Source organism: Anomalospiza imberbis, chromosome 20 (genome assembly GCF_031753505.1).
Source record: "Anomalospiza imberbis isolate Cuckoo-Finch-1a 21T00152 chromosome 20, ASM3175350v1, whole genome shotgun sequence".
Taxonomy (NCBI): Eukaryota; Metazoa; Chordata; class Aves; order Passeriformes; family Viduidae; genus Anomalospiza; species Anomalospiza imberbis.
Genome location: NC_089700.1, coordinates 3,293,914 through 3,318,469, shown reverse-complemented (window position 1 = coordinate 3,318,469; position 24,556 = coordinate 3,293,914). Strand labels below are relative to the sequence as shown.

Below are 24,556 nucleotides of genomic sequence, written 5' to 3'. Positions count from 1 at the left end.
GATGTGCTAGAATATGTGTAAAAACGGCCCCAGTGGGCTGGAGACTGAGGAGGAAGAAATCCCTGCTGTGACCATCACACTCCTCCCACCAAAGGCCTCGGGATGCTCATGGTGAAGTCCCCAGCTGAAACTGCCACCTCACCCCACCCCTGAGGGGCCAGGAAGGGCTGTGGACAGCTCAGCTGCTGCTGCAGTCTGTGTTCTAGGGACTGGATACATCCTCAAAGCAGGAAAAGGACCTGGGAGTAGAAGCTGTTCCCTGCTGTGACCCCTGCTGATGGCTGCCTTGCTCCAGCTGCAGGAATTGGGGCTCCTGTTCTCACAGGAATAACCCCCTGTGTGTCAGTGTCCCCAAGGATGCATCCTGGTTCCTGAGATGTAAAGGCCACAGGGAATTACTGAGCTTTATCCTCTGCTCACCTTCCAGTCCTGTACAGCTCACAGCCCCTGCCACCATGCAGCCCTGGCATCCACACAGGCTGTGCTCACCTGCCTGAAGGAAAGCAGCAGGAAACCCAGCTGCTCCTGGCACCTCTCCATCAAGGAAACAACTGGGCAACAGGAAGAATACAATGACACTGTTGACACAAGGAGAAAAAGGGGCAGGACAGTGGTATGCTGGGAGCTGGTAGGCAGTGTGTGCATTTGGCCCAGCTCCAGCCACTTGCTGCCCAAGCTCCTGAAATCCTTCCCAGAGCAGAGGAGCAGTCAGGCCTGACTAGAGTAAAGGTGACACTGGAGAGTTTTAGGGCACCCTCCTCTGTCCAGGCAGCACAGAACAGGACCTCCAGCAGCAGCAGGGATGGCCATGGTGGTCCAGAGGCCACCCTGCCCTGCTGCCTGCAGGCTGCATGCCCACCTCTTCCCAGCAAGGCAAAGAGAACTCCCCTCCCTGGCCTCTTCTTCACTGGCTGAAGTCAGGATGTGAAACACCTGCCTGTCCCTCACCCCTGTTTTCCAGCAACTGCAAGGAATACTTACCACCCAGGCCCACCAAAAGAAAGATGTGTCATTTTGTCACCAGTTTATGGCTGGATGTCTTTAATCTTCAAGATACATCACAGAGACCTGAGGAGGAAGAACCAGCAGCAGGAACTGCCAAACCTCATGTTTGGGTGAGAGCTAGAGGAGTGCTCCCTAGTGCCATGGACATGGCTGGCTTTTCCAGCCTGGAAAGTAATGTTTCCTGCCAAATTCTGCCCAAAAAGCTACCTCCGATCTTTGGAGTGATTTGCTCTACAGAATGAAGATGAGCATGAAAATGCATCAGCAGGTGCCAGAGCCACAGCTGCAGTTTCCCTCTGCAGCCAGGGTACACCAGGCTCCTGTGTCTGCCCCGATGACATCCAGAGCTGTGATCCCAGTGAAGGGACAGACTGGCACCCAGTGGGGATCCTGGAAAGCTCACTCTGCCCCTGGGCTGAGCTTAGTCCAAGCATGCAGCAGCCTCTGGCGTGCAGCTGGAGGTGGCACAATGCTTTTGAGAGCAGGCAGAGAGCAATCCTGCACAGCCAGCAGGCACGGTGGTCCCTGCTGTGCCACTGCCTCAGGCTCTGAGCAGGATCACAGAAATCCACAGTGGAAAACACAGGGCTTTCACTTGTAACATTCTTGTGCTGGGACAAAACACAACCCAGGGTCTGGGTGATGAGGGAACAAGGGTTGGGCTCCTGCTCACCCCACTGACAGCAAACCCAGTGTCCCACACAGTCTTTGGCACGCTCAGGCCACTGCCATGAATTTCTCTCCCTCAGCTCAGGTAGCAGCAGCATAGCACAGGTGAACCTTCACCCAAGGACAGAGAAAAGGTTCTGAGAAATACAATCTTTAGTCCTTCAAACACTTCAGCATTTAAATAGGCAAATACTCTTGTGCAAATGGTGCTCAGACACGTGTAAAACATAGAGAATAGCACCTGATGCTCACAGGTGCACCACAGCCAAAAAGCTCAGAGGGAGGGGCTTGGCTGAAGTTCCTGGCAGGCCCTAGACAGGACAGAGGACTTCAGACACCAAAGTGCTTTCCCACACCTCCAGGCAATGTCACACCCTGACCAGGGCATGAGGCACCCTGGGCTCGGGTTTCATTTCTCAAGTCTGGATCTGAGACTCCTGTACCTGCCGTTCTGAGCAGGCTGATGCAGCTGGGACATCAGGAGCTCCCCAGAGACGGTCTACCAGCACAGCTCTGGGATCAGCAGAAACCAGAGCCACAAGTGAGTGCAGCCCTGAACACACACAGCACACAGCACCTCTGACAGCCTTTAATCTCTGCAGGCACACCAAGGTGACACAGCTGTGCCACAGGAGGGGACAGGTGCCAGTCCAGAGTGCAGCAACCGTGCTCACTTGTCAGGCACTGTGCGGGTGGTACTGGCTGAGGGGGCACATCCAGAGCTCCTGCGCCACCTCTGCAAGGTCACGCTGAGTGGCACAGCACGGCCTGGCCCAGGCTGTGCCCACAGAGGGCATCCAGAGGTCACACCCTGTGCCAGCCACAGGCACTGTGTGTCTGAAGGTCACGCTGGCACAGGGGTCAGCTCACAGCCCATGAAGCCTGCGGGTCGTTTCCTGTGCCTGAAGGTCACGCTGGCAGAGTGCAATGTCGCAGGCTGAAGAGCAGACACGGGGTGGTGCAGGGGACATCCCCAGGCCGCTGGTGACACTGTGCAGCTGCTGGGCACCCCGCGGGCTGCCCAGCCCCGCCACGGCCCCGCTGTCACTTGAGGCCGTAGAGGAGAGCAACCCCCAGGAAGAAGAGGAGCCCGATGGAGAGATCGGAGAGGACCCGAAGGCGTCCCTGTGCCGCGGACTCCTCCCGCCGGAGGCGCAGCTGCTCCCGCCGCGCCCGCTGCAGCTGCTCCCGCTGCAGCTGCTCCCCGTAGTGCGCGCGGTAGAAGGCGTCGAAGTCGAAGGGTGGCGGGACGGGCCCCGGGCGGGCGGCGGGGGCGCGGGGCGGCGGCGAGGCGGCGGCAGGAGGGCGGCCCGAGGGCCGGGGCGCGTCGCGCAGCTCCTCGGCGCTCAGCAGCCCGCGGTCGTACTTGCGGCGCAGAGCGGCGCTGCCGAGCACCCGGTAAGCCTCGCTGACGGCGGCGAAGCGCGCGGCCGCGGCCGCGCTGCCGGCGTTGCGGTCGGGGTGGTACCGGAACGACTGCTCGTAGTACGCCGTCTTGATCTGCGCCGCCGTCGCCGTGGACGGGACCCCCAGCACCTCGTAGAGGTCGCGGCGCGGCCGCGGGGCTCCAGCACCGCCCGTCTGCGCGGCCCGGAACGGCGGCGGGGCGCGGCCGGGCCGCGGGGCCGCGGGGAGGAGCCGCCGCAGCCGCCCGAGCACCGCCGGCTCCATGGCGGCCTCAGCGCCCGGCCGCCGCCATGCTGCGCGCCGTGGCGCGGAGAAGTGACGCCACCACCGGCGGGAGCTGCGGCGCGGGAAGGTGACGTATGCAGACGCTGCGCCGACCGGGCCGGCACGGCGAGCGGCGGCGCGGTCGCCGGGCAGTGACGTCACGCAGGCGCAGCATGGCGGGCAGCGGCCGCCGGCCCGAGCACCGCGGGCCGCCCGAGCTGGTGAGCGGCGGCGGAGGGCAGCGGGCTCCGCTGGGGGGCAACCGGGCTCCGCTGGGGGGCAACCGGGCTCCGCTGGGGGGCAACCGGGCTCCGCTGGGGCCGGGCCTCACCGCGCCCCCGCCGCTCTCTCGTTACAGTTCTACGATGAGGCCGAGGCGCGGAAGTACACGCAGAAGTACGGCGGGAGCAGCGCTGCGGGACGGGCGCGGCCCTCGTGCGGCGGGAGCGGTCTCGTCATGGGGCGGGCAGCGGGGGGACCCACCGGGGCTGGGGGGTTGGTCCTGGATCCTGCCGGGAGCCCCGGGGGGAGCGGGGGTGGGATCCTGCCGGGAGCCCCGGGGGGAGCGGGGGTGGGATCCTGCCGGGAGGCCCGGGGGGAGCGGGGGTGGGATCCTGCCGGGAGCCCCGGGGGGAGCGGGGGTGGGATCCTGCCGGGAGGCGGTGCGGGTTCAAGCCGCGCAGTGCGGGGGCTGTCGCCCGTCGCCCACGCTGTGCCGTGCCTCAGCTCCCGCGTGGTGGAGATCCAGTCGCAGATGTCGGAGCGCGCTGTGGAGCTGCTGGGGCTGCCCGAGGACCGTGCGTGCCTCCTCCTGGACGTGGGGTGAGCGGGGCTCTGCCGCTTCCGTGGCACTGTGGGGCTGGAGGGGTGCGCGGGGCAAGGGCTTGGCCAGGTCCCACAGCGGCAGTGTGCTGCAGAAGAGGGACAGGCTGCTGTAAGCTTGGGGGTGTGTGGCCAGCACAGCCTCAGAGCCCCGTGAGCCCAGCACTTCCCCCTTCCTCCCTCTAGCTGCGGCTCAGGGCTGAGTGGGGATTACATCTCTGAGGAGGGTCACTACTGGATTGGCATGGACATCAGCCCCGCCATGCTGGGTGAGCACAGCCTCCCCTGAGGAGACCCTCAGAGGCCCCGGGCGTGGCAGCTGATTGCCTGAGCTGTGCTGTGTTCTGTGCAGATGTGGCCGTGGAGAGGGAGGTGGAAGGAGACCTTCTCCTGGCAGATGTGGGTCATGGCATTCCCTTCAGGCCTGGCATGTTTGATGGCTGTATCAGGTGAGTCTGTGTAGCTGAGCTCTCCTGACACCCCCAGAGCTGCACAGCACCCACGGTGCACACCTGGTCAGTCACAGGTGAGAGGCACTGGCCTTGTCAGCCGCTCTCTTTGCTCTGTGCAACTTGGCTCCATCACTCCGGGACAAACCTCCAAAATTCTGCATGTTAGAAGCAGCTTGTGACAGCTGTTTCCCATGTGATGCTTGTCCTTTTGTGCTGGTCAGCTGGGAATTTTGTTGAAGGAAAGAAAGTAAAACTGGGGATATTGTCAGGATGGCTGAGACTTGCTTCAGGGAGGAGAACAAAATATAAAGTGGCATAGCTTAGAAAAGTCAGTCCCTGGAGCAAGGTTTGATGCTTGGCTTTGGGATGAAGGGGACAGGGGGACTTACCTGCTTAGAGAACAGCTGGGAAGAAGCAAGGGCTGTCCATTGCTGAGCCAAAAGCTCTGGTTTAGATTGCTCCTTGGGAAAACCTGCTTGGCCAGGCAAGGGACACAGCTGAGCTCTCCAGCATTCCTCAGGAACTGTAAGGATTGGACCAGGAGTAAGGGGTTCAAGCTGAAAGGGGGAAAATTCAGGTCAGATACAGAGAAGAAATTCTTCCCTGTCAGGGTGGGAAGGCCCTGGCACAGGCTGCCCAGAGCAGCTGTGGCTGCCCCATCCCTGCAAGTGTCCAAGGCCAGGTTGGACAGGGCTTAGAGCAACCTGGTCTTGTGGGAGGTGTTCCAGCCCACAAGGGCTGGAACAAGCTGAGCTTTAAGGTCCTTTCCAACCCAAAGCATTCTGTCATTTTAGGATTTGAGAACTTGGACTAAAGGGGATGCTTGGTGGTGCTTTTGTCCTTTAACTTATGCACCTTGTTAAGTTTTGGCTTAGTGAGCCTCCAGAGGGGTTTTTGTAGCTGTGAAACAGAAGGCAAAGCAACACGGAGGAAATTATTTAATTTCCCTGAGGCCCAGCACATGCCTAGTGCAGGAATTCAGCTCAAAGGGAGGTGGCAAGCTCTGTGAAGGAACCACTGACTGTCCTGAGGGTCTTATTTTCCTTCTCAGTATTTCTGCAGTGCAGTGGCTCTGTAATGCTGACAAGAAGTCACACAGCCCCCCCAAACGCCTCTACAGATTCTTCTCCACTCTTTATACTGCCCTGGTAAGTGCCACCCTCTACCTGCCAAGTCTGCTGCTCTTATGTCTTTGCATTTTAGCAAGGTACTTGGAGTCAGGTTGTTTTCAGTAAATGCTGCTCTGAAGCAGGACTGGCAGGAGCAGCCACTGCCTGCCTTCTTGCCTGGTGCTGCCTCTCATCTAGGTTGGACTTGATGGTCTTGGTGGTCTTTTCCAAACCTAACAGTTCATGTTGCTGGGATACCTGGTGTTCCCCCTGTGCCTCACCAGCTCTGTGGGCTGAGCAGCTCTCCTGGGAGCTTTTTCCTGGAGGTTTTGGGGAGGAGGGAGCTCGTGTCCTGGGCTGGGATGGGGTGACCCAGAGGGATTACCTGCACTGGGGCAGGTGTGTGATCAGCTCTGTTTCCTGCAGGCCCGAGGATCCCGAGCTGTGCTGCAGTTGTACCCCGAGAACTCAGAGCAGGTACAGCCCATCAGTCAGCTGGAGGGGGTACAGGCAGGGAAATCATTTACTGTTTGGGGCTCTGAATGCATCCTGTTCTTCCACATCAAGGCGGTGTCTCTGTCCTGCCTGCCACTTCTAAAGCTCTTCAGGAGCCCCCAGAAATAACTTGTAAGGAGGATACCTTGTACAGGTTCTGTTGTTTCAGAGATTGTCTTGGGCTGAGCCTTAAAGTGATGGGACAGGATGTAAGTGTGGGTTTGAAGACTGGCTTAACTCAAGTCTGGAAAATCCAGCCCAGTATCTCTCTCCTGGAGAGTCTGCTGTGCCAGCTAACCCAGGCTAGCTGAGGAGCAGGGAGAACCAACAAAGGCAGGGAATTGGTGTCTGGATGGGACTGCAGAACCAGGAGATAGGTGCAGAGCTTAGCAGGAGGAGGAGCAGTCCTTCTTGGGAATGCCCAGTCAGGTGTGGTACTCCCAGAGAGAGTCCTCTTGGGCTTTCCTGGGGGATGACTGCTAATTAACTTTGCACCTGCTGCTTTTCTCAGCTGGAGCTCATCACAGCCCAAGCCATGAGAGCTGGATTTACAGGAGGAATGGTGGTGGATTACCCCAACAGTGCCAAAGCCAAGAAGTGAGTCCTGGATCTCTGTGTGTGTTTGGGGTGAAGCCTGGGTTTAGCAGTTTTTGTTTTTTTTCCCTTCCCCTGAGCTGTTCCTTCTCCCATTATACAGTTCTGGACAGAGGTTAAAGCTTAGATCTGACTCTGTTATAAACCATCTCAGTCTTGCCTGGGGACTGAGACTTGCATGCTGAATCCCACATTCATGCTCCTTATTCTTGTTCTTTCAGGTTCTTCCTCTGTCTCTTTGTTGGGACATCTGGCACATTACCAAAGGTGAGGGCCTCCATGAGGCAGCAGAGCTGCTGTCCTGGATGATGTGGAAGAGCTGTGGGCAGTGTGGGAGCCAAACAGCTCTGTGAGTGCAGATGTGACTTCATTTATGCAATTTCTGCCAGTCACCAAGCCCTGCTCTCATAGAATCACAGAATGGTTGGGTTGGAGGGGACTTCACAGCTCATCTTGTTCCACCCCTGCCATGGGCAGGGACACCTTCCACTATCCCAGGCTGCTCCAAGCCCTGCCCAGCCTGGCCTTGGACACTTCCGGGGATGGGGCAGCCACAGCTGCTCTGGGTACCCTGTGCCAGGGCCTCCCCACCCTCACAGGGAAGAATTTCTTCCCATATCCAATCTAAGCCTTCCCTCTTCAAAGCTGTTCTTCTGACATCTGCCTTTTTTGCCACGATTTCTGGAAGACCAGTTTATTCCTGCTCTGGTCCTTCCCCTTGCAGATCCCTGCATTCCCCTTAGATTTGATGGGCTGTGCCTGGTCCAGAGGAGAACACAACTTCCCAATTTTGCTTTCCAGGGCCTTGGTACTGAATGTGCCAGTGAAGAGCTGCACCAGGCAAAGTTCACCAATGAGAGGTATTGTGTGGGGGGGAGGCTGCAGGTCCTCCCCAACAAGGAGTGGGGGCCTTTGGGGGCTGAGCTTTACTGGGGATCACACTGCTGTTGTATGAGAAGCAATGGGAGGGAAAGGACAGGGAGGACTCACAGCAGCCCAGGACAGGACTGCTTTATCTTCCCAAGGGCCTGGACACAGGGAACAAAACTAGTTAGTTCCCAGGACTCTTCCATGGGGCTGTAGGTGCTTACCCTAGAGCTGTAGCTGAGCAGTGCTTTCTGCCCAGCACTGGGCTCTCCAGCTGGCAGTGGTGTGGGAGAGGGAATGTTTGCAAGGCTCATGATGGAGGCAGGCTGCAGTGCCTGAGTCCTGGCATTCATTTTTTCTCCTGTCCAGGCCTTAGCTGTGGCCTGGGGGTTTCTGCGGCTGGCCCTGTCTCTTCCCACAGCAGTGGTGTAGGGAGGAGCCCCTCTTGCAGCCATTGGGAGAGACAAAACAAAAACCAGAGGAACGTTGTCGTGGCTGCCAGGAGCTTGTGGCTGCCATGTTTTCCTGCCTCTTACATTGCCATTACTCGCTTACTTAGTCTAAGGGGTTATCTGGTCTTGGAGGGCAGTAGCAGAGCTGGGAATGTTGTAGGAAGCCTGACTTTGTCTGCCTTGTTTGGAGTAGAGCAGACAAGGGGATGGTGGTTGTGCATGAGCCTGTAATGCCCTGAGATCCCAGAGAGCAGCATGCTGCTGGTGTGACATGGGATATGGCCTGGGGGTGTGCTGGACTGCTGGAGTTCATAGGTCAGGATCCCTCAGCTCCGAGCCAGGGCTGGAATCAACTTCCTCCTCCAGTGTGTCTGGAGTTTGGCCACCTGCCCCAGTGCTGGCTGAGTCTCTTGCCTAGGGTGGTGGGAGGGAAACTCATACTTCTGTGACCCAGTTCTGGGTGGCAATCCTCTGGGGCAGAGGAATGTACCCCCACACCTCAGTTTCTCTCCAGCTGCTGTCCACTTTTCCCCACAGGACACGGTTCAGAAATGCAAAGGGCAAGTCTGTGAAGAAAAGCCGGGACTGGATCCTGGAGAAGAAGGAGCGTAGGCGACGCCAGGGCAAGTGAGTCCAGCTGAGTCCTGCCTCAGAGGTCGGGCTGGCCTGCTGTCACCTGTCCAATCTCCTGCCACAAACCCGCTCCCGTCCCCTCCCGAAGTGACCTGCAGGTGGTGCTGAGCTGTTCCCTGCTTTTCCCACAGGGAGGTGCGAGCAGACACGAAATACACAGGGAGGAAGCGCCGTCCTCACTTCTGAACTGCTCTGCACGCTGCTGGCATGGAAGGTGGCATGTGGGTGCCTCCAGAGAGCCTCCTGTGGATGGCACAGGTGGCACCCCACGCCTGGGGACTTGCTGGGACTGCTCATTGTGGCTCTTAAAGGTACAAACTGGCTCAGGTGCTGCCAAACAGCAAAGCTTCCAGGCCTGTTTCCCTGGTGAAGGTGCAGACAGTGCTCTGGCACTGCTGCTGGGCAGTGCTCTACGGTGCCATCACTTACCTTCCCGAGTGCAGTGAGCCAGCTGAGCTCCAGGTAAGCCAGGATGTGATATCCAGTTCCTCACTAAAGAGTCAAAGCGTTGAAGTGTTTGCTGGTGTCCTGCGTCCTGCCCTTGGTGCTGGGAGTACTGAGGTGGGACTATGGTACCTCGTTCCCTGCCAGCTTCCCCTCTGCCTGCAGAGGATCCACACTAGATCCATGAGGACAAAGTTGCTGCTGGCACAAGTGTTGCTCCGGTAGCCATTTACTCCTGTTGGTGCTTGGCACCAAGCCCACCCTGTTTCCTTTAGTGCTTCCAAGGTGCTGGGGCTGACTGGACCCCCGATCACCTCTTCCCTTCAAACAAGGAGAGGTGCCACCCAGAGCTTTACAGTTACAAATGTTTATTCTACATAAAAATTCCACAAAATGGGAAGCTGTTTTGCACCCAAAGCCTTGGGAGAAGAAAGGAATGCTAGCAGGAAGGAAAAGAGGGAAGGAGAAGAGAGGCAACATACAGTGTCATCCAGCCCAGTGAGACAGAGCAAGCCAGGGTCAAGATCCACATAGAAAACAAGGACACTTAGCTCACAGTACAGCAACAGTAGAACTCCACGGGGGGCTCGGAAAGCCTTCAAGTACATTAATTACAAAAAAAAAACCCCAATCCCCAGTTCGAGTGCAAGCTGTGCGTGCCCCACACTGCTCATGGAATACTGCATCAACACGCTCCCGGCATGGGGAGGGCGGGTGGCACTTGGAACAGAGGTGGTGGAACCCAAAGGACAAGCAGGTGCAGGTTGGGGGCTGGAAAGAAAAGGTGAAACATCTTCCCAAAGCACATCCACACTTGGTGATTTGGTCTGTACATGCAACGACAGGTAGGTGAAAAGGAACTCAATGGGGCTTCCCGTAGTGCAGGGGTAATTATTGCACCAAAACACCCTCCCCTCACAGCGAGGACAGTGTGAGCCTGCCTGTGGGGCAGCAGTGGCAGCCGGCTCCTCATCTCCCTTGCTTTGGAGCCCAGCACTGCTGCTGCCCACAGGATCCCAGCAAAGTGCCAGCGACCCTGACTGGCCCCATCTGACTCCTGCTGCTGTGGGGGCTGCTGGCAGTGGTGGTGCCAACAAGGAGCAAGGGCCAAGAATTCCCCCCGGGGCAGTTCCTGGTCTTGTGCCTTGACAGGGGGGCCACAGCCCTGATGTCAGGTGAGCTTGTGCCACTAAAGTCGCTGCCTGGAAGAAAAAAAAAGTCACCTTTGTGCTAGCAGTTGGCATGGCTGCAGGGCAGGAGCCTGGGAGGAGGGTTTTCCTGCCTGCCCAGTGTTATTGCTTCCTGGAGGGGCCCTGGGGCTCTTGCTGGCCTGGCAGAGTAAGCAAGGATGGCAGTGGCAGGGAGCTGCTGAGGGACAGAAGCTTGGCCACTCCCTTTTCCTGCAGCCAGACATGGCCCCCTGGAGCAGAAACCCTGCCCTTGCCTGCCTCCTAGCCCTGCCTGCATGCTCCTGGTGCCCCAAGCCCTTCAGTGCACACAGGCTGCAGTGCTGGAGCTCACATCGGTGGTGTGGGACTGTGAAAGAAGGGGGCTCTGGCCTGGGATGTTCCCATGGCTGCACCCCGAGGGGCTTGGACTGGGCAGTGTGGGGAGCCAGGCTGGAGCCACTTCCCAAGGGCAGCTGCATGCAGCATGGGGCTGGCTGGGGGGACCTCGGGTAACAGTGGCAGAGAAGCTGTGTCGGGGCTGCTGCTGGGCAGGGCTGGCCCTGGGGCAGGCAGCACTCTGTGGCTGCAGCCACTGCCCTTCCCCTGCACCCAGGGGCACCACACACAGCCACTGCCTGAGCCACAGCACCCTGCCAGCTTGTGGAGCTGCCCTGCCCTGGTGCTGGTGGGAGCTGGGAGGTGATGCTGCCTGAGGCTGGAATACTGGCTGCCATCAAGTGTCCCTTTTCTGCTACCAGCACCTGACAGCAAACCCCTGTCCCAGAGTGGCAGTGAGCCTAGCCTACCTTGGGACTCTCTGTGGTGCTTTGGCATGTGCACAGTCCAGCCAGAGCCCTGGGGTCTCCAGAGGAAGGTGAGGGCAGAGCCCTGTCCCTAGCCTGAGGGAAACAGGCGATGGCAGTACTGGACCCCCTGAGCTGCCAGTGAGACCCCCACAGCAGCTGCATCTGTGTCATGGGCACAGCAGAGGGCACAGGACACCCAGGTTGTCCCACAGCACCCCACCGAGAGCAGGTGCCTCACTGGATGGCTGGGCAGAAGGGCACGGTGCCAGCAGCAGCAGGGTGCCAGGAGGTGGCAAACAGGCAGTCGGGCACTGGCCTGTTCAGAACCAGACTGGATACAGCAGGAGGAAGGCTGCTACTCCTCGCTTGCAGGGGGCTGGATGCAGCAAGGGCTGCTCCTGGGACCACAACAGGAGAAAGCCCAACTGCTTCTAACCCCCGGCCATGGGTATGAAAAAGCAAAGCTGGAGCAGCCCTACTTGCAGGTGAGTGCTGTCAGGAGCTGTGGACATCAGCAACAGCCCCAGACCCCGGCAGGCAGAGTCCAGGCCTGTGGGCAAGAGGAGCCAGGACCACCGTGTGCCAGGGCTGAGAGCACTGCGATGAGGCTGTGCTGCAGGATGAGCAGCCAGTGAAGTTCACTGGCCTTAGACTATCCGTGCCATCCTGCCCTGTCAGGCCAGCATCCAGGAGCAGCACTGGCCCCTACGTGCCCTATTCCTGTCCCCAGGCAACTGTGATGGCCCCAAGCGGCAACTCCTTATTCCACACTGCTCCATCAGGCATCCACCACCTGCATCTCCAGCCTTTGGCACCCTACTGGGGTGAGGGCTCATGTAGGGAGGGGACAGCCCTGCCACGGGAGGAGCGGCAGGGATGGAGCCCCAGAGCCAGACACAGTCACTGGCCAGGCAGGGCTGGGCAGAGCACACCCCTGGGGAAGGGCCCCGAAGAGAAGCAGCCCAAGGGAAGGTGTTTGCAAGCACAGATGCGGCTGACAGACATGAGAGTTCGAGGTGATGGGCAAGCTGGGGAGGTTGACTGGGCACGGTACTCCCGAGGACCCCTAACACCCATCATCCCTCCCTCCTCCTGTCACTAACACAGACTGCCCATCACACCATGAGCAGCAGTGCCCACGGGCACTTCTGTCCCCCACCCGGTCCCAGCCAGCCACCCAGCCTGGAGCAGTGATGAGAGCTCGGGTTCCCCCCCGGGGTCCCCCTTGCACCCATCACCATCGCCGGCCCCCCGCCTGCGCCCCGGGGCTGGAGCTCCCTCCACACAGACGCACCGCACCGCACACACAGCGTCACAAACAACCATGCATTAGAAACTGAAATGCTGCTGGGAGGCTCCGGGGCTGCGTGGGTTGCTCCGGCGTGGCTGCAGCCCCATGGCACGCGCGGCTCCATCCATCGCACACAAACAGTCCTGGGGGGTGAGTCTAGCCGAAAATGCCGCCGAAGGTGGAGGCGATGACGATGCCCAGGATCACACAGCAGATTATGATCATGATCTTCTTCTGCTCAGGTGTCCCAGCAGCGGTAGGGAGAGAGGGGAGAGGGGATGGTGAGTGTTGGGGCAGGATGGACCCAGGAGTTCAGAACGGCAGTCCATCCTGTCCCACTCTGCCCGTGGTGGGCTCTGAGCAACACCTGGGAGCCAGAAGGGCTCTGGCAGTCCAGGGCAGGGAGGGACACCCCCGCTCCTGCTTCTGCCCTGGGTTGGCAGAGCTGAGCTGGTGGCCTTCACCTCCCCAGGCTGATAGGGACCAGGTGTCGGGAGCAGGACAGACAGCTGGCACTGTGCTCAGAGTCTGAGCTGAACCATGACCTTTCCCTGTTCTGTTTTTGCAGGGGATGTGGCTCTCACAGCATGCCTGGTCCAGGGGTCCACTTTGTCCCTTTTCCTCCCCCCAAGCAGCACCCCTGCCCTATGGCTCACTGTCAGCTTTCACACAGTCTGTGCTGGGAGCTCTGCCTCAGCTGTGCAACCCTCAGGACCTGGGCTGCTCCCAGTGGTGTGGGGTGACATGGTCCCCGGGCACCTGCAAAGCTGTGCCAGGCTGCCTGGGCCAGGCAAGGTGCCAGCCGGGCCCTGCGCCTGGGAAGGAGGTGTCAGCAGTGCAGGCAGGGGCAGATGGGCCCCGGCCAGAGCCGTGACTCACCCGTCTGGCTTTGCTCTGGTACTTCACCGCTTTTTTGGTGTCGGACACAGCCCGCTCCACGTAGTCCACCGAGTGCTCCACGTTGTACTCGATGCGGTCAATCATTTCTCCCTGCAGGAGGAGGACACAGCCCGCGCGCCCCCGCGCACGCAGACGTGAGCTCCTTCCTGCTCTGCTGCTCCCTGGCTCCGGGGGGATGCTGCCCTGGCCAGCAGCCCTGCATAGAGAGAAGCACCATCAGCTGCCTGCGGGCACTGGGTGTTGCCTGGGCTGCGGGCTCTGGACTGCATGCCCCGTCCCAGAGGATCTCTGCGCACATCCCAGCAGGGAGACAAGCAAGGGTGAGGGACAAGGGAGCTCCCAGCCCAGTCCTGGCGCTGACCTGTCCAATATCTCAGGTGACATCAAAGCCACAACGGGACCTACACCAGCACCACCCCACATGCTGCTGAAACAGGAGGCGTGGCAGGGAGCAAGGACAGTGCCAGCAGCACCATGAGGGATGCCCAGGAAACCACGCACGTGCAGGGACCAGGGACCACCGCTCCCATCCGCACAAGCGCCGCACCCAAGGCAGGAGGGTCCGGAGCAAGGCCAGCCAGGACTGAAGAGCCCTACAGGGACCCCTGTCCCACTCTGCCCCTGCTGCAGGGGTAGGCTGGGAGTGGGGGCTCCTCTGGGTGTGGGGACACAGGTGGGGGTGAGCTCCTCCAGCCTTGTTCACCTCCTTTGGCCCCATCCTGACCGGACAGGGAAACAGCCAAGTCTGCAGCAGCTGGACAGGGTTGGCAGGAGTGGGAGGTTTGAAGCCCCATGCCCTCCTGCATGGCATGGAGGGAATTGAAGGCACAGAGCCATGGGCTCATAGCCAGCAACTCTGCAATGCCCATTTCTCAACCTAATGCTGGAGAGCACAGGGAGGACAAACCTTGGGGCTCAGGGGTTCTGAGCACTGAGCCCCACCAACTGCTCCATGTCTTGTTTAAAACTGCTGCTGCTTCTTCCTACCTGTGCCATGCCAGGGCACAGCAGAGCTGCCAGCCCTGCTGCCTGCCCGGTGCCCTTCTATTCCCAGTGCCAGCAGCTCTGAGCTTCTCGCCCACAGGACAAGGACGTTGGCACTGTCCAGCCCTTAGAGAGGGGCATGGAATCATGAATTCCCCGCATATGTTCCCCACTGCAGACAGGACAGGCCACCAACACCACGGTGCCCTGGTGACCCTTGCTGTCCTGCCACTGGCCATCCCAGCACCACGCGAGCAGCAGACATGCAGGAGCAGCCATGCAGAGCAGAGCATGCAGCACCACGGGGCTCGGCCAGTGGGCCTTTACCTGCCACTGACGTCTCCTCGGGCCATGGCAGCATGGCGGGCAAGAAGGGGGGTGAGCAAAGACACAGGAGCACGTGCCTGGCTGAAGGGACTGGTGCCACGGGCTGGCAGCACAGGTGAGGGGCCACCCCGAGCTCACCCACCTAGGCCTGGTGCTCCAGGGAAGATGAAGAAACCTCCCCCTGCATGGCAGCCACCCACTGCCCTCCTTCTGAGTCCCTCACTGAGCCTCCCACCCCAGACACACAGCACCCCAGCTCTGAGGTGCCAGAGCCACCCTGGGTGGCTTCAGCCCTGGGGAGCCCAGCTCAGCCCCACTGGGAGCCATGCTGGTCCTAGATGTGGTTTTTTCCTCTCAGCACCCACCCAGGCAGGGATGCACTGTTCTCCAGCCTCCCCACCCACCACAGGGAGCCCCATCACCCTCCAAGCCCTCCAGGTGAGCCCCTGGGCTGCACCTTTTCCCCACCTGGCTCTCCACCAGCATGGCCATGTCCATGAACATGTCGTGCAGCTCTCGGATGCTGTTCTCCAGTTTGATGATCTCACTGTGCCGTGTCTCAATCTCGTTCAGCGCCTGCTTGGTGATGTTTGAATCCATGATGATCTGCAGAGACAATAAGGCCACTGAGCACCGTACTCAGACCCAGCTCCAATGCTGGGACTGAGGGCACCAAGAGAGGGATGAGCAGGAGCTACAGAGCCCCTCCAACCACACCAAGCCAGGCAGTTTGCAGCAGGATGCTGGGATCCAGACTGCTCCAACAGATCCTCAGGCCAGATCTGAGCCCCTAGGCCCCCTCCTACAAGGGCTGTGTTCATTACTCTGTACTGAGGCCACTGTGGCAGCACGTCCAGCAGCCCATCCCCTGGGCTGGGGGCTGGCTCAGCTGCAGCTGGTGGCAGTGCTTACCCCAGAGGAGAAGATGGCCGGGTTGCCGCTCTCCAGCATGTCCTCCAGCTCCTCGCTGGTGGTGGTCCTGCCAGCTGCAACCACACAACACAGGTCAGCCAAGAGCCCCCCGTCCCCACCACAGCTGCCACAGCCCTACCACAGGGCTCTGCTGGCTCCAGGGTAATTCTCCCACGAGTGGAACAGAGCAAAGCTTTCATCCCCAAGAGCATACAGGGCAGTTTGAGGGGCTGCCCTCTCACAGCCTGGCTCTGACACCCCTCATTTTAAGGGCAGCAAGCTGCCAGCTTGGCTGAGCTCACACAGGAGTGTCCACCTGTCCCTCCTGGACACAGCAAGCATTCCTGCAGAGCAGGGAGCAGTGCTAAGGGACCAGCAGCCAGCAGCACCCCCGGTGTTTGTGAAGGAGGAGGGATGGGGAAGAAGCCACAAGCAGGCACGTTCTGAACAAACCCTGTCCCAGCCAGTTCAACGCCATGAGGACACTGGGCTCAGCTGGACTGCCCAGGTTTTGGCCCTGCTGCTGTGTGACAGAAGCCAGGCTCTGTCTTTCCCCCTGTGGCAAAACTCTCCATATCTCTGGGGGCCTCTAGCCCCATGGCTCCTCTAAAAACAATTCACCCACACCATGTGGTCCCTTCCCTTCCCTTCCCTTCCCTTCCCTTCCCTTCCCTTCCCTTCCCTTCCCTTCCCTTCCCTTCCCTTCCCTTCCCTTCCCTTCCCTTCCCTTCCCTTCCCTTCCCTTCCCCATACTGCAGAGACAGAGGCCGATCCCTCCACGGTGGCACTGATCCCTGCATTAGCTGTAGTGAATTTCTTGGGCTAGCAGCCATGTGGGACACATGGAATTACAGCCAAACAGATGGAGGTGCTGGGGAGAGCACTTGGGCCCAGAGGGATGGGGAGGGGGAGCAGGTCACCTGAGACAGGGCAAGTGACACCCCACTGGTGTGAACAGGGCAGTCAGGCAGGAACAGCTAATGAAGAGACTCCACCAGGCTTGATGGAACCAAAGCCTGCAGAGCAGGGCTGGGGCCTGTAGATGCTCCCCTGTGACACGCTGCCTGCAGCCAGTGGTACTGAAAGGACAACAGCATCCTCCAGGACGAGTCCAGGACACCTCAGAGAGGGGGAAATGGGGCAGAGCAGAGCTCTCAGACACGTGGGCAGAGGCTGGAGCTCTGTGTGAGGCTGGTCTAGATAACTACGACCTGGTAGTGACCCCCAAGCCCTGAGAAGCTGCTGTTTTGAGTCACATCAACAACCTGAGGGGGTTCGCAGATGCATATGAGGCCTGAGCTTTGTCACCTGTGTACTCACGGATTTCAGGATCAGTCAAGCTCCCCACCTTCCCCAGCTCCAAGAAGGGTCCTCAGAGGAGAAGGGTCCCCAGGAGGAGAAGGGTCCACAGTCCATTTCCAGACACCATTACATGTTTTAGAGTGACAGAGCATCACTGCCGCCAAGGATAACCCACAACAACCCTTGCCAGCTTTTCTTGCTGTTGGCTCCTTGCTCTGGGCTGACACTGCCCTGCTCCCAGAAAGGGAGAACAAGGGACCAAGCAGCACAAATTTACAAACCCTCCTGTTGATGTGCCCAGCCATGAGCAGTCACTGGTCCAGTGGTAAGGAGGAGCATGCCACGTGCTGTCCATGGAGAGCTGCTTGCTCTGCCAAATGCCAGCCCTCGAGGCAGTCCTGAAGGGCTCCAGGAGATGCCACATCTCTCATGGGCTGGGATGGGATGTGGGATACATGTTCTCATCCTATCCTTCCTGCTGCCTCACTCCCCTAATGCAGGGCACAGAGATGGCAAAAGCTGCATGGAGGTGAAGGATGAGAGCAAAGGCATTGCATGGATTAACACCTGGGCAGGCACTGCTGGCCTGGCCAAGGGCCACAGCTGCTCAGGAAGAACTTGCTTTAATGCTGAGCCAAGCCTGGGGCATGGAGGCTGCATCTCACCCCCCACACCCAGTAGAACACCTGCCAAACCCTACAACCAACCTGCAGGGCCTCAGAGGACTTCCCAGGAAGGCCACTGCCTCCTAACAGGGCTCATGGTTTGGCTTCCTGGTCTGTCGTTAGCTCCTCCACAGCAGTAAAATCAGCTCAAAGTGTCCTGGGTACCTGCCTGATCTGCTGCTCACTTTCCCACAGGGCCATGGCACAGCCAAAAATGGGAGTGAAAGGATGGAGCCACGGCAAGGTAGTACCAAGGGAGAAAAGGCTGGGGGAACACTCCTACCCCAAAATTTGGTGAAACACTGGAAAATCCTGAGAATTGAACCTGTGCCTCCCCAGAGAGCTCCAGAGTACACCTGCCTCTTATTTGGCATCTCTAGCAATTAAAGGTTCTTGGGGAGAAGCAGCTCTGCCAACAAGACAAGCCCAGAGCATGGAGGAAGCTGGAGAAGCAAACTCAGCCCTAAGCTGGCAGGGAGAGAACAGCAAGAGACAGTGCCCAGGTCACTGCAGAGCCACTGGAAACTCTGGGACAGGGCAACTGAGGAGACTTCCCAGCTCAAGGCACAGTCCTTGGCCCTGTAATGCCCAGCTGGACAGAGTGACCACCCCCATGGACCAGCTCCCAGGGGATGGGGCAGGAGCAACCCTGTTCGGGTGTGGGGGAAGCTCCCAGGGAAGCTTCTGGTGCCACAGCTCAGTCCCACAGCCCAGCTGACACTGGCTGCCAGTTTGTCCAATTCTGCCTGCAGATGGTTTCTAAATAGGGAAGGCAGCTCAGGGCTGAAGGAGTCCAGTGTGCCATGGCCAAATGAGGGCTCAGCTGGGCTCTTCAGGCTGGCAGCATCCCCTGGGCTGGCAGCATCTGTCCTCCCAGCAGCAGGGCTGCACAGGCACCTGCAGAGCCACAGCTGGGGCTCACAGTGAGGACAAGGCACCTTTCCAAGGCTGGGATCCTCTGCCTGGAGCTGGCTTTTGAGCTCTTATTAGACACAAATCCATACAATTCATGGAGAGATGGATAACGCTGTCCTGTCCACCTGCTTGTGAGGTAACAGGTACAAGTGACTGGCCCACTTGGCTGTCACCCAGCTCAGACAGGTCTGGCACTGCCCATGCTGGTATCAGGGTGAGAAGGACTCAGCTACAGAGCCCTGTACACTTCATGCCCTCAGAGCTGCTCCTGGTGGGCAGTGTGATGCTGATGGTTACACAGCACAACCTCTGGCACACACAGACACAGCAGTGCCTACACAAGGAGAAGGGAACCGATCCTGAGAGGGCTGTGGGGAGCCCCAGGGGGTGGCTACAGCCCGGGGCAGTGACTCTACATCACCAACTCTGCTACTGTCTTACTTGCAGAGCCAGATGTGGTGAGGATGGAGAAACTTGCTGATGCTGGGGAGCGTGCACAGAGCACCTGAGCAACTAAGAAGTTCCTGCTCTCATACTCTGAAAACCTGAGTGATTTACTGGCTTTGCTGTCAGAGCTCCCAGCACTTTTTATCTCTGGAGTCCTCAGTAGGAAATGAGAGCTGAGGATGTTGTGGAGATCTGTGCAGTTGCCACATCCCAGCTGAGCTCCGTCCCAAAGAGCCTGTGCAGGAGCAGCTGGGGCTGAAGGCCCTGCCTGGGACACCCCAGGCCAAGCACAGCCCCTGCCCAAGCAGCACTCCCGGTAAAACATCTGTAAGCTGTTCCTTTGGATGAGTCTTTTTGCTAGGAAATATTCTCCGCTGTCCTGCTGGGGGAGTCCAGCTCTGGCAAAGGGCTGTGCATAGGGCTATGTCCCTCCCCAGCACAGCCCCACCCCAGCTCTGCACCTCTTCTGTAGCAATGAGAAATGCACTTATCTCCCACACTCCTCCACACCTCCATCCTGAAGGGAACAAGAGTCCCTTGCTATCAGGAACTGGGACACCTCCCCTACACCACACATTGCTCCGTGGGGACTCCTGCGCAGCCCTTTCCCTGCACCCACCAGGCTCTGTCAGGCACTGACAACCTGGCAGGATGGACAGAGCAGACACAAGAATAACGATGTATCTTCAGGATTTAAGCAGAGCAGCAGAGCCCTCCCAGAATTCAGTAGGCAAACAAGAGGAAGATTTCTTTCAGGTCTGCATCCAATCAAGGACAAGGCTGAGTCCTTCCAAACCTCCTCTCTCAGAGGGAGGACAGGGATACCTTAAATTCCTGTTCACATGACAAGCCACTCCTCAGCTGTCACTGCAGGGTGATGCTGGCTGAGGGATGAGTCAGGCAGCTGGAGCACTGACACATCCTGCTTTACAGCAAACTGGCAAGCTCTTGTTGAGCCTCCTGTCAGTCAGCCTTCCCATGCAGCCCTGCTAGTATTAGACATCAGAAAGACTAATCTGAACTAAGATTAAGGCCTGTGTGTCCTTCCAGCCCTCCACAGAAATTCCCACACCCCACAGCACCCAGATTCCCAGACTAATGAAGCACATTCCCACAGGTGACCACCAAGGACACCAGACTGACTCACAGATCTCCTGTCATTATTCACAGTGAGTTGTTGGAGGAAAGAAAAACATCCATTTGGTTGATAGGAAAAAAAAAAGGACTAAGTTCAAAGCCTTCCATCCTGAGCACAAACCCCACAACATGTCTGGAAGTGAGATTATTTGCAAAAATCTCCTTTAATCTCTGCATGCCCTGGCTTCCCCCTTGATTATTCCCCTAATTACATGGTCCCTCTTTGCTGGGAGATAACTCCTTTGCTCTAAACTATCCAGGTACCACTGACTGTCCAAAAGAACCGTAAGGAGAGTGTTTCTACAGAGAGGCAGGACTGGACTGCTCCTAAGTGATGGGCTCTGGATGACTCAGAGATCTCAGAGCCACAGCAGTGTCACCTGGGTGAGGTGTCACCAGCCTCAGAGGTGTCACCTGAGGTCCACCCTTGACCACAACATAATGGCTGCTAAGAGCCATCAGTCCTGGGCCCAGAGAGGTGCCTGAGGCAGCACTGAGGCTCCTGCTCTTCCTGTGCAAGGGAGACCATCAGGAGCAGAGAGTGCTCCCATCTCAAGAATTCCCTTCTCTGTTTTCATGTTTAGCTTAGTTCATCCTGAAGAAGAGCACCCTGAGGAAGTACAAGTACACACAGGAATCAGGAATTCCCATGAGCTGCTTTGAATTAAAAATTAGCTGCAAACACAGAAGAAATCCCTCTCCTCGCGATGCCTGTGCTCTCTCTGCAGCATTTTGGGATGCACTTTGCTGGATGCACGTTGCCACTGAAACTCAAGGTCCCGCCCCACGTCCATCTCCCACAGGAGCCGTGTTCCTGCTGCTCCCAGAGGCTCCTGTGCATCCCGGCTTTTCCCGGGAACTCTGCCCAGCTGTGGGAGCAGCTCTGATCCATTGGGAGCCAGTGCAGGACGTGCCCCACGGCACACACAGCACAGCTGTGTCCCACGGCAGGGTTACTCACTGATCTCCAGCTGCCTCTGGATCCTGCCCTTGCAGCGCTCCCGGTAGTCAGTCTGCGTGGCGTTGTACTCGGACATCACCTCCACGAACTTGCGGGACAGGGTGGAGTGCTGACAGGGAAGAGAAGGAGACAGGGAGCTGAGGGTTCCATCAGAGGGAGAGCCCTTCTACCCCTGCAGCAGGGAAGCACCTCCTGCACCTCCAACCAGCCCAAAAGCATTTCCAGCTCAAAAGCTGCTCCAGAGAGCGTGACAGAGCACAAAGGAGGCAGGTGACAGCAGGTGACCCATCCCCAGGGGAGTGGACCAGAGGCATCCCTCATCCAGCCCCACCTAAGCACAGCTTCCAGCCCTGAGAAGATACCCTGGGAGGCTGGCAGCACCCTCCTTGCACTACTTGTGCCTAGAAAGCCTGGAGGCCATGGCAGTGCCCTGGGTTGAGCCCTGCCTGGCATTGCCCTGCTGCTGGGACATGCCAGACCCTGCACAAGCACAGCATGGACCCATGGGGATCACTCTGCAGTGCTGGGGGCAACAGAACCCAGCCCTGCTCAAAGGCACAATCACAGAATCATTAAGGTTGGGAAAGACCTCCAAGATTCTCATGTCCAACCTGTGACCAATCCCCACCTTGTCACCCAGCCCAGAGCACTGAGTGCCACCTCCAGCTGTTCCTTCAGCACCTCCAGGGATGGGGACTCCACCACCTCCCTGGGCTGCCCCTTCCAATGTCTGACCACCCTTTCAGTGGAGAAATTCATCATGATGCCCAGCCTGAACCCCCACTGGCACAACTTGAGGCTGTTTCCTCTTGTATGTCCCTTGTCCCTGGGAGCCGAGCCTGACCCCCACCCAGCTGCCCCCTCCTGCCAGGGAGTTGTAGAGAGTGAGAAGGTCCCACCTGAGCCCCCCTTTTCTCCAGGCTGAGCTCCCCCAGCTGCTCCTCATCAGAGCTGTGCTGCAGACCCTCCTCCAGCTCTGTTCCCACATCTGGACAGTGTCTGCACAGTGAGGGAATGTCAGACGTGCCTGGTACCAGCAGCACTCAGGTGTGTTGGTGCAGGTGTTCCTACACCTGGAGCAGCCCCAGCCAGCACAGCCCCACCTCCAGGGTATGCTGCCACTGGCTCTGCAGCTATTCTAAGCCAGCAACAGCACAGTATTTATGGAGAGCCTCAGCTCATCTTCTCCCTCCTCCACCACAAACCTCACACCAACGCCCCTGGCAGCTCCAGCTCCATCCTCTGCTCGAGAGGTGCTGGCCCAGAGCAAGGTCACAACAGCTCCCAAGCATCTCAGCTCCAAATCCAGCAACAACGTGACGTGCCATCCAAGCCACTCTGCTGCTCCAAAGTTGTTTTTCCTAAAATCCACTTCATTCTCATTCAGCTGAAAACTATCAACATATGTTGATCTGGAGCCAAAAATAGCCTAGCACACCATGCTACACCTCTTTTGCTTAAGAAATTACTTAACTCAGTGTTTATTTTCTCAGATTGTTATTTTATGTTCCTATGAGCATCCCACATGTCTACAATATGCATTTGATTTTTGAAGGAATATGGAGATTTGTGCAAAATCAGCTGGAAAAAAGCATTTTATATGGCTTTCAGACATTACAGAAACCTACCTGAATATTCACAGCAAATAAAAAGCATATCAAAATGTACCTTGTGACTGAACTCATTAAACAGAAAATATTAACTCAAGTTAGGAAAAGGATTTGTTTCACTCAGGTCTAGCAACTCTGCATTCCCCAAACATGGACAAAGCAGCCCAAACTGGATTTCCAAAGAGCTGATGAAACCCTGGGTATTCAGAGTGGGCTGTGAAAGCCCCCAAAAGCACACACTGAAACTGGAGTCCTTGCCCTTCATGTGATTAACAGGAAGGTATTTTTGAAGTGTTTATCCCATGGGATAAAACACACAATTTTTATTTATATATATAATATATACTTATATATACATATAGAAACATGGCAAATACTGTCTGGGAACCTCTGGGAAGTTGCATCATTTGCTGCATTTCTGGACTGGAGATGCCCTTAGGAACTGTGACCCCTGTACCTGGGTCTGCTGCAGGCAGGTCCAGATCTGATGAGACTCTTCTGGCTGGAGCCAGAACATAAGTCCATAATCCTAATGCTCAGCTACTCCTAGTTTACAACATGTTAACAAGAGGGAATCAGCTCCTCATTCCTTCTTTTACTCAGTGGTTTGCTAATTGCAAGTCCATACAAACTGGAGAAGGCACAAAAACCTACAGAAACACCAAGCTTCGAGCACCAGGCATGTCTAAATCAGCTCTCCAGTCTGGCTGATCCCAAATCCCATACAGAATGTGGGAAGGGAGGTGAGAGCAGGCCAGGCTTTGGGAACACACAGCTGGAACTGGTCAGTATCGCTGCAGGAGGACAAAGGTGGTGGTGACCCCAGGTGGGGCACAGGACAAGTAAGAACAGGCTGAAATAAGCAGGGTCTGCTCAGCTGAAGATGACAAAGCTTAGAGAGATCCTACAATGACCCAGAGGGAGCAAAGAGAGAAGCTGGAGCAAAACTCATCTTGGAAGTGCACAGGGGCAGGAAAAGAGATGAGGGACAAAGCTGGGACATGGAATTCCCAAATTAAGGGGAGGAAAAAAAATCTTCGTAAGAGTGGTCAGACACAGAACCAGGGCCCAGAGGAGCCATGTCTGTGGTGTCTCCATCCCTCTGGACACTGGGGAGACAAACACCTGCAGGAGCTCAGAGTCAGGGACCAGCCAGGTTAGAAGCCAAAGCTCCACAGTGGAGCAGTGTCACATCGCCCACCTCAGGCTCTGTGCCATGGCCAAGAGGTGCTCCCCTGCACCCAGAGAAATGCTGAGAAATGCCCAGATTGCAAGAAAATTTCACAACTCCCAGACTGAGGGAGTTTGGGTTTTTTAGCCTGGAGAAGAGAAGGCTCAGGGGAGACCATAAAGTCATTTCCAGTGTCTAAAGGGGCTCCCAGAGAGCTGGAGAGGGACTTTGGACAAGGGCTGGAGTGACAGCACAAGAGGGAATGGCTTCCCACTGCCAGAGGACAGGGTTAGATGGGATATTGGGAAGAGATTCTTCCCCATAAAGGTGGTGAGGCCCTGGCACAGGTTGCCCAGAGCAGCTGTGGCTGCCCCATCCCTGGAAGTGTCCAAGTCCAGGCTGAATGGGGCGTGGAGCACCCTAGTCTACCAGGTGTCCCTGCCCTTGGCAGTGGGTTGGATTGGATCACCTTTGAAGGTCCCTTCCAACCCAAACGACTCCATGGCTCTGTGGTGGAGTAGAGCCCTGAATCCCACTCTCCCAACATACCAGGATGACATCTGAACCACAGAGGTCAACAAAGACCAAATCTAAACCCTGCTCAAACCCACAGCTCTGGGTTATGCAGTTCCCATTTGTGGCCACATCTAGTTTTCCCAGACACTGCTGAAGTAAAGCCTTGTCCTGAGAAACAAGGGCACAGCACAGCCAGTACCAGGGGGCACACCACTGACTGCCACCTCCCC

General features: G+C 57.7%; 3 protein-coding genes and 1 non-coding gene across 4 annotated transcripts in view; 2 read left to right on the top strand and 2 right to left on the bottom strand.

Annotated features, from left to right (window-relative positions):
- Positions 1-1,024: 1,024 nt before the first annotated feature.
- On the bottom strand, positions 1,025-3,355 carry DNAJC30 (DnaJ heat shock protein family (Hsp40) member C30). The gene has a single exon (XM_068210032.1). It carries the CDS (start codon positions 3,343-3,345, stop codon positions 2,719-2,721), a length of 627 nt encoding a protein of 208 aa, XP_068066133.1. The 5' UTR covers positions 3,346-3,355; the 3' UTR covers positions 1,025-2,718.
- Positions 3,356-3,482: 127 nt separating this feature from the next.
- Positions 3,483-9,282, top strand: BUD23 (BUD23 rRNA methyltransferase and ribosome maturation factor). The gene is made up of 12 exons (XM_068210152.1): positions 3,483-3,566; positions 3,704-3,741; positions 4,072-4,167; positions 4,354-4,436; positions 4,520-4,616; positions 5,671-5,767; positions 6,155-6,205; positions 6,735-6,820; positions 7,039-7,084; positions 7,619-7,677; positions 8,674-8,763; positions 8,901-9,282. Exons 1-12 carry the CDS (start codon positions 3,519-3,521, stop codon positions 8,953-8,955), a joined length of 846 nt encoding a protein of 281 aa, XP_068066253.1. The 5' UTR covers positions 3,483-3,518; the 3' UTR covers positions 8,956-9,282.
- LOC137485993 (small Cajal body-specific RNA 20) lies at positions 8,092-8,224 on the top strand. The gene has a single exon (XR_011005538.1). It is a non-coding gene; the product is annotated as a small Cajal body-specific RNA 20 (non-coding RNA).
- A 282-nt stretch (positions 9,283-9,564) lies between the features above and the next one.
- STX1A (syntaxin 1A) overlaps positions 9,565-24,556 on the bottom strand; it is a 75,042-nt gene continuing 60,050 nt past the window's right edge. The window contains exons 6-10 of the mRNA XM_068210151.1: positions 21,030-21,138; positions 15,603-15,676; positions 15,159-15,296; positions 13,359-13,469; positions 9,565-12,713 (exon numbers count right to left, since the gene is read on the bottom strand). Of these exons, the coding sequence (XP_068066252.1) occupies positions 12,636-12,713; positions 13,359-13,469; positions 15,159-15,296; positions 15,603-15,676; positions 21,030-21,138 (510 nt within the window). The 3' untranslated portion in view covers positions 9,565-12,635. The remainder of the gene's footprint in view (positions 12,714-13,358; positions 13,470-15,158; positions 15,297-15,602; positions 15,677-21,029; positions 21,139-24,556) is intronic.

Coding starts and splice junctions, on each gene's coding strand:
- DNAJC30 (XM_068210032.1), bottom strand. CDS start 3,345: ATGGAGCCGGCGGTGCTCGGGCGGCTGCGGCGGCTCCTCCCCGCGGCC.
- BUD23 (XM_068210152.1), top strand. CDS start 3,519: ATGGCGGGCAGCGGCCGCCGGCCCGAGCACCGCGGGCCGCCCGAGCTG. Junction 4,617..5,670: donor ATGTTTGATGGCTGTATCAG/GTGAGTCTGTGT, acceptor TTTCCTTCTCAG/TATTTCTGCAGTGCAGTGGC. Junction 7,678..8,673: donor GCAAAGTTCACCAATGAGAG/GTATTGTGTGGG, acceptor TTTTCCCCACAG/GACACGGTTCAGAAATGCAA.